The sequence below is a fragment of the Echinops telfairi genome, unplaced genomic scaffold (assembly GCF_000313985.2).
Source record: "Echinops telfairi isolate 266 unplaced genomic scaffold, ASM31398v2 ScPeMD7_655;HRSCAF=1070, whole genome shotgun sequence".
NCBI lineage: Eukaryota > Metazoa > Chordata > Mammalia > Afrosoricida > Tenrecidae > Echinops > Echinops telfairi.
The window spans coordinates 34,374,985-34,385,760 of NW_022104553.1; the positions used below are offsets into that span (position 1 = coordinate 34,374,985).

The 10,776-nt window shown below is 42.1% G+C and overlaps 1 protein-coding gene across 7 annotated transcripts in view; it reads right to left on the reverse strand.

Annotated features, from left to right (window-relative positions):
• LOC123522002 (zinc finger protein 567) overlaps window positions 1-10,776 on the reverse strand; it is an 88,842-nt gene that overhangs the window by 13,587 nt on the left and 64,479 nt on the right. For 2 of the 7 annotated variants that reach the window (XM_045292867.1, XM_045292864.1), the window contains exons 1-3: window positions 9,683-10,050; window positions 8,672-8,769; window positions 6,417-6,479 (exon numbers count right to left, since the gene is read on the reverse strand). The exons of 1 other annotated variant lie outside the window; for it this stretch is intronic. In XM_045292867.1, coding sequence (XP_045148802.1) covers window positions 6,417-6,425 — 9 coding nt within the window. In that variant the 5' untranslated portion in view covers window positions 6,426-6,479; window positions 8,672-8,769; window positions 9,683-10,050. Of the gene's footprint in view, window positions 1-6,416; window positions 7,229-7,272; window positions 7,587-8,671; window positions 8,770-8,935; window positions 9,444-9,682; window positions 10,051-10,776 lie in introns of those variants that run through there. 4 more of the 7 variants (XM_045292868.1, XM_045292865.1, XM_045292869.1 and 1 more) reach the window with 3 other exon arrangements.

The window sequence follows — 10,776 nt, forward strand, 5'->3', positions numbered from 1 at the left end:
GGGGATGGACAACAGAAAAGTGGGTGAAGGGAGTGGGTAAGATATGACAAAATAATAATTTATAAATTATCAAGGGTTTATGAGGGAGGGGGGAGCGAGTGAGGAGGGGGAAAAGTGAGGAGCTGATGCCAAGGACTTAAGTGGAGAGCAAATGTTTTTGTCAATGATGAGGGCAACGAATGTACAAATGTGCTTGACACAATGGATGTATATATGGATTGTGATGACTTGTACAAGCCCCCAATAACATGATTAAAAACAAACAAACAAAACTGTTAAAACTTTTTAAAAATGAAAATGCTGATGGCAACATAGCACAAATGTGACTGATTCAATTGATGTACAGATGGTTATAAGAGCTGCGAGAGCCCCCGATAAAATAATTAAAAAAAAGAAAAAAGAAAAACAAGTATAGAACTCAAGAATAGATTTGACACACTGAACATTAATCACAGAAGACCTGTTTTGTGGGATTACATTAAGACTATCATACATGAAGAAAACAAAAACCAGAGCTCCCAATGAAATTATTAAATATATATATGAAAAGAGGGGGAAAAAGTATATAGATAAGCTGGATAAAGAGAGAGAGTAAGGACCAAAGTGGATGTCAGAAGAGATTCTGTACTTTGTCTTTGAACATCTACATCATCTAGTAGCTAAAGTGAATGGAAGAAATACTGAAGTAAAATGTTTCCCAAGAAAATTTCAAAAGGGCTCCAACTTGCTCTCTTTCTTCTGCCATCTTGGTTCTGCGTTCCCTGTGCAAACTGCCCAGTGAAGCCACAGAAACTGTCCCTGCCACAGAGCAGGAGTTGCCACAGCCCCAGGTGTGGGATACAGAAAGGTTTCTCCCCAGCTTGTCTGTCACCTGCTTGCTAGTGCATGGTGGGAGGTCTGCTGTTTAGAGGTTATCTTCTTGAAGGCATCACCCATCTAGAGCAGACACTACTGTCCATCCCACCGTAGGTGGGGCTCACACCCTACTGATAAGGAATAGTGTTTCCCTGGAGAGAAAGTCAAGCCAGGATCACAGTTAGATTATCCTTGAATCCAGGATCTGCCCATCGTGCCAAATGTGTACCCTTAGTCCTTCCCCTTCCTATTGCGTGTACACCCCTAGCTCATCCCCTTCCTGTCACGCGTATGCCTATTGGACAGCCCCTTTCTGTTACGTATGTGGTTACCTACAATCAGGTGGGCTTGTATGCCCCCTAAGTCTATATAAACCTTGGTTAGAAATATACTCCCTCCTCCTCCCTCTCTCTGCACAGACCTGGCTGCTGAGACCACGGCAGTCTCGGAGGTGAGTGTGCTACCATAAAATGTGTCTGACTCCGTTATTTTATCTTCTCTCTCCTATCACTCCCGTTTTTTATGACTTTACTATGATCTTTACATACTATAACCGTACAATTATGCCTACGGACCCTGCAGTGGTCAGAGGCTGGTTCACTCTAACGCCCCGGCTGAGACAGGATCTGGAACAGAATCTGCCAGTGATGAGTCAGTACTAGAACTTGAGGAACAGGATGCACGCAGGCAACCAGCAGATACCTACACAGTTTCGGGAGAAGCCAAGATGGAGGATTTATCTCAGCAAGCGCAGCGAGCAGCTGCTGAGAAGTTCAAGGTGAAGCTGTCTCAAACATTCAAGAGAACACCCAAACTCCAATTGTACAAAAGGAGCGTGAAGAGGAAGAGGCTGATGAAACAGGTGTGGAAGTTAAGGACATAGAATTGGTCATGTCACAAGCAAATGTATCAAGAGCAAAGGCAGTCTGAAGCTTGAAGAGCAACAGTAATGATATTGTAAATGCTATTATGTAATTAACAATGTAACCATCTGAAAACAAAAACCTATTTTTGGTGTTTCAAAAGAGTAACTGCAGTTTGGTTTTAAATTTGTACTGTTTCTATGATTAATAAAGTTCTGGCTTGAATGAAAAATAAAATTTCCAAAGGCAGCATGAGAAGACCAACGAATTCAATAAAATGAGCAAAGTACTGGAGTTAGAAAGCCAGAAGGGAGGAACATACTCAGCCTATCTCAAACTGCAAGAAATAAAAAATTCAAGCCTTGAGTTAAAATATTGAAGGATTCTACAAACTACTGAATGATGTAGGAAGCATCAAAAGAAGGTTGAAGGAATAGAGTCCCTGTACCAAATACATATATTGGTCATTGCTCAACCATTTCAGGAGGTAGCACAGGATCAAGAACTGATGGCATTGAAGGAGGGAGCCCAAGTTGCACTAAAGGCGTTAATGAAAAACAAGGGTCCAGAACCTGCCAGAATAATCAATTGAATATTTCAACAAGCTGATGCAGCATTGGAAGCTCTTGTTTAGGCCAAGAAGTTTTGCAGATGGCTAGCAGAACCACCACCCAGAAGAGATCCATATTTGTGCTCATTCCAAAGAAAGGTGACCTGGAAGAAGACAGAAAGCATTGAATAATATCATGAATATCAAACACAAGTAAAATTTTGCTGAAAATTTAACAATCAACTATAGTAATATACTAAGAGGGAGCTGCCAAAAATTCTAGCCAGATTCAGAAGAGGACATGGCACAAGGAATGTCACTGCTGGCATCAGGTGGATCTTGGCAAAAAGTAGAGAAGATCAAGAAGATGTTTACTTGTGTTTTTTTGCCTATGCAAAGGCCTTGGCTCTGTGTATAACAACAAACTATAGACAACACTGAGAAGAGTGGGAATTACAGAGCACTGATTGCGCTCACGAAAAACCGTACACACATCGAGAGACAGTCATTTGAACAGAACAAGGGGATGCTGCATGGTTTAAAATCTGGGAACATAAGCCACCAGAGTTGCATCCTTTCACTACAGTTAGTCAATCTATAGGCTAAGCAAACAAGTAGAGAAACTGGAGTAGATGACGAATATAGGATCAGGATCAGAGGAGGGCTTATTAGCTGGCTTACTAAAAGTGAGGCGGGCCTGAAGCACTTGTTGATGAAAATCAAGGACTGTAGCCCTCAGAATAGATTGCATATCAATGTATAGAAAGTAAAAATCCTCTGGGGTAAGGTCCAGGTACTATGGCAGGGGCCAGACCCAATGCAACCAACTAAAAAGGAGGGGAAAGGAAAGAGGAAAAAAAAAAAAAGACACGGGTGGTGGAGGAACAGGGCACTAACCCACCCAAGGGGAGGGTGTTGTTTACAGCTCCACAGGAGGAGGAGAGAGGGACTAAACTTCAACCCGGTGCGCTAAGACATGAATGCAACATACTGGCATGAAGCAGGGAACCAATAGAGGTCTGTGCGGCCAGCCCCAATCATGATAATGAAAATACTGACGTTGTCAAAGGTGTCATTTAATTGGAGCCACAATCGATGCTCATGGAAGCCACAGTCAAGAAATCATATGACATATTGCACTGGGCGAATTCTGTGCACAGAACTTCTTCAGAGTGTTAAAGCACAAAGGTGTCACTGAAGGATGAAGGTGAGTCTGACTCAAGCCTTGGTATTGCCTTCTATGCATGTGAAATCTGGAGAATACGACTAAAAAGGAGTTGATGTATTTGAGTCATGGTGTTGGTAAAGAATTTTGAAAGTACCATAGACTGCCAGAAGAACAAACAAATCTGTCTCTGAAAAAGTAGTCAGAATGCTCCAGGAGAGGCTGTGTTGGAAACTAACACTGAGGGAAACATGATGAGGACTAACTTATAACAGAGGGAATCTGGAAAGCTAGTATTCCACAGTAGGAAAACCACCACATTGGTAAGTTAAGGTCCAAATACATTATCCAGCTTTAAATAGCATTCCTGCAGATTCTCCAACAGCTATGCTGATTTTAAAGTGAGCACGTGGTTGGTTTTATCTCCCTGTTGTTAACTCCTCCCATTGTGTCACCTAGCCCCCCTCTCTACCTTCCGATGCAGGTATTAGGTTTCCTCACCTGTGAGCTCAGGAACCTTACTGTAGTTACCACCAACCTTATGACGTATGTAACCACTGAATATGTATGTCTGAGGCTATCTATAAATATCCCAAGTTAGTAAAGCTGCTCTCTCTTCTCCCACCTCCTATCTCCACGTGGACCACCAAGAGGGGCTGAGGTGAGCATGCTACCATAAAATGTGTGACTCCTTTCATTTTATTCTGTCTCCTATCGCCTATGACTTTACTATGATCTTTATATAGTATAACCGTACAATTGCACCTACAGACCCTTTGGTTGTTAAAGGCTGGTTTCCTCTGACAGGAGGCCAGTCCCTTGAAAAAGACATGCTCTGGGAAGTAGAGGGTCAGTGAAACAGATGATCTGCAACAAGATGGACTGACACTGTGGCTGCAGCACTGGGTCAAACGTAACAATTGTGATGGTGCAGGACTGGGCAGTGTTTGGTTGTGTTACACATAGGGTTGCTATGAGTCAGAACCAACTGAACAAAACCCACCTGTAGACCCTATAGCTAATAGTGAAAATGCTATTCTATTAATATCAGGAATACAGAAAAAATGTTTGTTCAGTGTTATACTGAACAACAATAGTGAATGTCTATTTGTGGCAGTTACATTATCTGTCAACTTGCAAAGGTGTGGAGTCTAGCCTGTCAATCATGTCATAGTCAATGAGGCCTGTGTGGGCATTGTCTTCTCCTGGGGATTCTGGGAACTCAGGTCTTCCTCCTGGAGGCTGGACAGACACACTCTCTGCTACACATTACTGTTGGCAGGCCACATGGAGCTACAGTGATGGAGCCAGAGCCCTGGAGCTGGAGGAGCCACATGGAGACCCATGCCAGCACTGAAATGCTTCAAATGCCACTGGATCCACAAGACTTTCCACCTACTGACCTATGATCTTCCTGCATTCAGCATGATTGCATGTGCTGAATGAGTCTGAAGTGGAACTTATAGACTGGTATTGGACATACGGGCTAATAATGGGCTTATGGACTTGATCTGGACTGGGCTGTTTTCTCAATATACAATTGCTCTTTTATATAAAGCTCTTTCTTATACACATATAAGTATTTATGAATTTGTTTCTCTAGTCAACCCGGACTAACATACTATTCAATATTATAAGACAAGAAATAGAAAGAACAATAATACAGATTGGAAAGCAAGAAGGAAAAATCAAAAAGTCATTATTTGCATAGGATATGATTATGTAGAAAATTCTAAAGAGTAGAAAACAATGATCGATATTAGAATAATTTAGTTTAGGGAGACTAACGGTCGACATAAAAAAATCAATTACCATTTTCAATTACATTTTAATGAACAAATGGAAATTGAAATAAAAATCAATACTATGGACAATAGCATCAGAACAAGACTACCTAGGGATAAATATAACAAAAATTTATAAGACAGATATATAATTTAAAACTTATTAATAATAATAATAATTATTGAATTTAAACTGTTAGTGGACATTTAACTCCTTTCTTTTTTTTAATGGACTGTTTTACATATTCCTTTAAGGTGTTTTGGATCTAAAATATAAGAAATAAAAAGATAAGTAAGTGAGCACTAGTGTGTGCTCTTGGAGGTTCAGAAATGAATTGAAGTGTTTTAAATGGGAAGACAAGTGACCACTATGAGATAGGCATTCAAAAAAGATGGTATTGGAAGGGACAGAAGTGTTATAAGAAACATGACTTGCCACAAAATAGTTGTGCATTAGAAGAAAAGAAGAAAAGAGAGGTATTTAACTTGGGTTGCATGTTAACCCAAGGTAAGGAGTGGAGCCATAAGCAGATTGAATAAAAGCAGAAAAAAGACTAAGATAGGTTACACGGACATGTGCTTGGAGTGTCTGGAGATACTGCAGAAGGTGAACTCTAATGGGAAGGTTTTGCTATTCAAGACTGAGTTTGTGTTTAAAGTTCTTTGAGTATCATTCACAGTGGGAGGTTGTGAAAAGGGAACCAAAGCCTGAAAGAGACTCGGTACAGAATCCGGAGAACAAGAGTATTCAAGAGATCCAGAAATAAAGATGACTTGTTCTTTCTAAAAAGATGTTGTTCTGTATATGAGATCCAGGAGAGGTCAATCTGTAGAGACAGTAAGTGGACTAGTGGTTTCTTGGGGGTACGACAGAAATGGGAAGCTAATAACGGTGAGTACAAGAATGAAGAAAATGTCCTGGGTTGTGATGATTGTACAGAGATGAATTTTTCATAGGAGAAACCGAGGAAGAGTTAGGTTCCTTCAGTGGTATATTCTCATTTAGTTTGAGACAGTGTATGTTTCTTTCGATACCGCTTCTGCACGAAGACTGATATATGAACATCAGTTAAATTAGAAGCAGCATTTGGGAAAGGTACAGACTTCTCTGACTAATAAGGGAAACCCTTCCTTAGACCAGGCAGGCTAAGCAAACGTGGGGCAGACTATGTCAGCAGAGAGAGCAAACATCACCTCACCTGAGCCATGGCTCGGAGATTTCCAAGTCTTCTTTTGGGTTCTCTCTAGAAAAGTGGCAGTTCCTAAGACGCAGACAAAAAGAAGACACAGGAGACTACTTTTGCCTTTCAGGTCCTTTACGCCTCAGTTAAAACTGCTGCCATGCTCCTTGCTTTGCCCTTTCATCATTTTGTGCATTCCACATAGACATGGGAGAACGCGCTCAATTTTCTCTTCTTTTCCCAATACCAGACGGACGCTCCCGGCGCAGCAGGAAGGATCTGGGGAAAGATCTTCTCCCTGTCAAGATGATCTTTCTCACCTAAGCAGTTCCTGCCTATCAACTACTTTCAATCTGCTTCCCACGAGAATTGTCTATCAATTTATATTACCATCGTTAATATCTGAGAACCTGTCATACCACACAGCTCTGCTAAATACTGTTGCTATAATCTTTTTTATGCTTGCCAATTTAATAGGTATATAGTTTTAATTTATATATTTCTTATATGAGGAACGATAAGCTACTTGTTTGAGAAGTACTTCTAGTTTCTTGCCTATGAAGCGTTTCTTATGCATCTTCCATTTTTCTAATGGGTTGTCTTTAAATTCCAGATTGACATTAGCTATTTGGGAAGAAATTGATCTTTTATCTATGGTATGAATTGCAAATAATGTTTAAGCTTCTCATTGGACTTTTGTGTTTTTCTGATATAAAAATACTTTAAAAAACATACTATTTTGGCCCTCTGGTTTAGTACAATTGTGTATTCACTAATCGATATTTCCTCTACTGATCAAAACTACAATTTTGACATGTACTTTTCCTTTCCTCTACTGATCAAAACTACAATTTTGACATGTACTTTTCCTTACATATTTGAATATATCTGGGCTATATACTTGGCTCCACTGATCTTTCACTTAATTGCCAAATCATCCAAGAGTCAGTTTTATAATATCTCATTCTTTTAGAACTTCTGGTTTATTTTCTCATAGGAGCTTTAGAGAGTCCAAAATTTTACTGAAATGTCAATGAAAATGCATGAAATGGTAGAGTTTTGACATTTTTCTCATGTCTGTGTCTTTCTGTCCATTTATTTAAGCTTTAATTTTTGGGTCCTTCAGAAAAACGTAAATGTTTTACATATTATACAGTTTACTACGTTGATAACTTTATATATCATAATTTTGATGTACATATAAAATGTTTTTGAGTTTTCTGATACACACTCACATGCATATATATCTCTCTCCAAATATACATATATAAAAATATATATTTATGAATCCAAATGATTTATTCATGTTTCTTCCCAACCCTCTTGGGTTCTTTAAGATCATTTTATCAGGGGCTCTTTACAGCTCTTATAACAACCCATACATCAATTGCATCAAGCATATTTGTACATATGTTGCCATCATTATTTTCTAAATATTTACTTTTTATTTGAGCCCTTGGTATCAGCTCTTTTCCCCCTCCTGCCTCCCATCCTTGTGACCCTTTGATAAATTATAAATGATTATTATTTTCATATCTTATGCCAACCACTATCTCCCTTCCCCCATGGTTTCTGCTGTTCATCCCCCTCAGGATGAGGGTGGAGGTGGTCATCAGTTCTCTCTTCCACCCTTTCTCCCCTCCCCTTACCCCTAACCTCCTGGTATCATTTGCTACTCTTCTCTTGGGCTCTTAAATTATTCTCACAGCCCTGTTTATAATAGGATGCTAAATTAGAAACAATTTTTTTCCATTTCAGCTGATGTTCCAAAGATAGTGAGCAAAACAATATTCTCAGCATCTCCCATATTAGAGTAACATCTTGTAAAGTAGCTGACTGTAATGCTACAGTTAAATGCTTGTTTTAAGAGGTTGAAAAGGCTGAGCAAAGAGAGTCTCTCCATAAGAACACAACTTTTTTTAGAACACTGCACCCAGGGGGGAGTCCTTATACCAAACAAGGTCTTTCAGACCCTGATGCCATTGAAATCAAACTAATATGAGAATCCTTAAGGGCAATTTACTTTGTGCGGACATACTGCCTATAGGATTTGAGAGGGGAAAATTGCAGAGATCTAAATGAGGACTCCATGGATGGAATCTTGTCTAAAAGGACTAGTGGGAATAACATGGCCTACCAGAGGGGATGGGCTGCTGCAAGCCCAGAGGAAGCATTTAAGAGGCAGCTGGAAAAAAAGGTGAGGCTCATGAAAAAGGAAGCATATGTGGAGAATCCCAGCAAGGGGGGTTTCTTAGAGAGGAAATATGACTTACACATTATATAATGGTACTAGTCATGTTAATAGTTCATTGTCCCTGACTTCTCTTCCCATTTCTTAGCTCCCAATCAATTCTAGCCAGACATCACCCACCTAGAGGGAAAGGAGATAAAAGGTTGGCAAATTAGAGGAGAAGCTTGTCATGTATCCTTTCACAGTGCATGCTTCCAGCAGAAAATTTTTGCTTTAAAACAAGTTTTAAATATTGATTTTTACAGTTAATAATTTAACTAAATGCTTATTTTACTAAGAGACTGACCTTGTGTTTAAATAACATATACATATAACCTCAAGAATACTGAATACTGCCCAGGAATTCATCCAGCAGAAGAAAAATGTTTATCAATTATGAGAGTGACAGTTATGGGACGCTTTTTTCCCCTTATGTACTTCCGATGGTATTTTACACACTTCAGCATCATTCATTAGTCTATATGGAGTTTCCCTATATGTAATTCTATTGTTAGCTATGTGGAGTCAGTTCTAGCTTATGGCAACCCAACACACCACGGGAAAAGGCCATTATAATCCATAGGATTTTCATGGACTAACGTCTAGAAGACACCGCCAGGCCTTTCTTCCTGGTCTTAGTCTAGAAACTCTAAAATTTGTTCAGCATTACAGCATAAACAAGCCACCACTGACAGATGAGTGTTGGCTGTGCTTGAGGTGCATCGGCTGGGAATCCTGTCAGCATTCTACCACTGCCTTCAAGCAATCTTCCAAAACACACACTGCCACTGAGTTGATTCCACTCATACCAACCCTACAGGGCAGGGTCGAACTGCCCCTATGACTTTCCCAGAATGTAACTCTTTATGGGAGTAGAAAGCCTCATTTTTCTTCTATTGGTGCAATTAGCAGCCCAATTTGTAACCCACTTATTTTCATCTTACTTCTTCCTCTCGATTACCAAAAATATCCTTAGTCCATTGTGTAACGACCAGAATCACATTGTGCAGGCACCTAAAATGGTCAATATTAAAATAATCTAAAGAATACATACCTAACTAGACAGTCATGCAACCAGTTCCCTGACCACTCCATTGCAGTCTGAGTGACCCACACGCACAGCCACCGTGGACTGTACACACAAAACACCGAAAACATGAGACATGCTCAGGACAGTATCACTCACCACACAAGTTGCAATCCACTACTCCACACAGCCCGTAATTCTACCCAAGGAATCCTAATTCCCCTTACTAGCCATCACCCTTTCCGCGGTCGCATACAGCCTCAGGCACACACCAAGTGGCCCTCATTAAAAAAATCAGACGCACAAAGGGACAATATCACTTTTTACAAACAACCGGTTCCCCGGTGTCCACGAAGTAACACGCCGAAAGACACAAACAGCCGCACAGAGCGAGCCCCCGCTGTGCGCGCCGAGGTCCCCCCGGGGGTCGGAGGGGTGGGGGAGACGTGCAGTGCGGAGAACAAGGGCAACAGTTCAAGCCTCCCGCCTCAGGCTCCGGGTCCCCTTCCCGATCTCCCCAACCGGGCTCCCGCCTTCCTTTGTGGCCCCGGTTCCTGCGCCCCTCCTGGCTCTCCCCGAGCCTGGCTCCTGCTCCCCTCCTCTGCCTTCCCCGGCCCTCGGGCCCCGACTCCCACGGCCATCCCCCGCCTCTCCCTCGAGTCCCGCCGCCACACGCCTCCGCCGCGACCGCAGCGCCCCGCCCAGTCTCACCGGCCGCCCCGGGCCAGCCGTCTGCGCCTGCGCACTGCCGCGCGGCCGGCCCTCCCAGGAGTCTCCGCGGCGCCAGCCCCGGGCCGCGCGGTCCTGGCGCCTGCGACTTCTCGAGAGGCCGTGCCTTCCAGCCTGGACTACGTTTCCCACAGTTCCCCGGGCCGCGTGTGAACTTTGACTTCCCACTCCCCTCAGAAGGCCTCCGGCTCCTAGCGGGGAAGCGGGGTCATCACAGTCAGCTTGGTGGATGTTCTCGCGGTAAAGAGACTCCACGCTCTTCGGGGCGTTGTTCGGTGTGTTAGAGGCCGAGCTCAGCCGTGTGTGTGTGTCTGTCTGAGCTCAGCCCTGTGTAGTGTGTGTGTGTGTGTGTGTTGTTCGGCGTGTTAGAGGCTGAACTCAGCCCTGTGTGT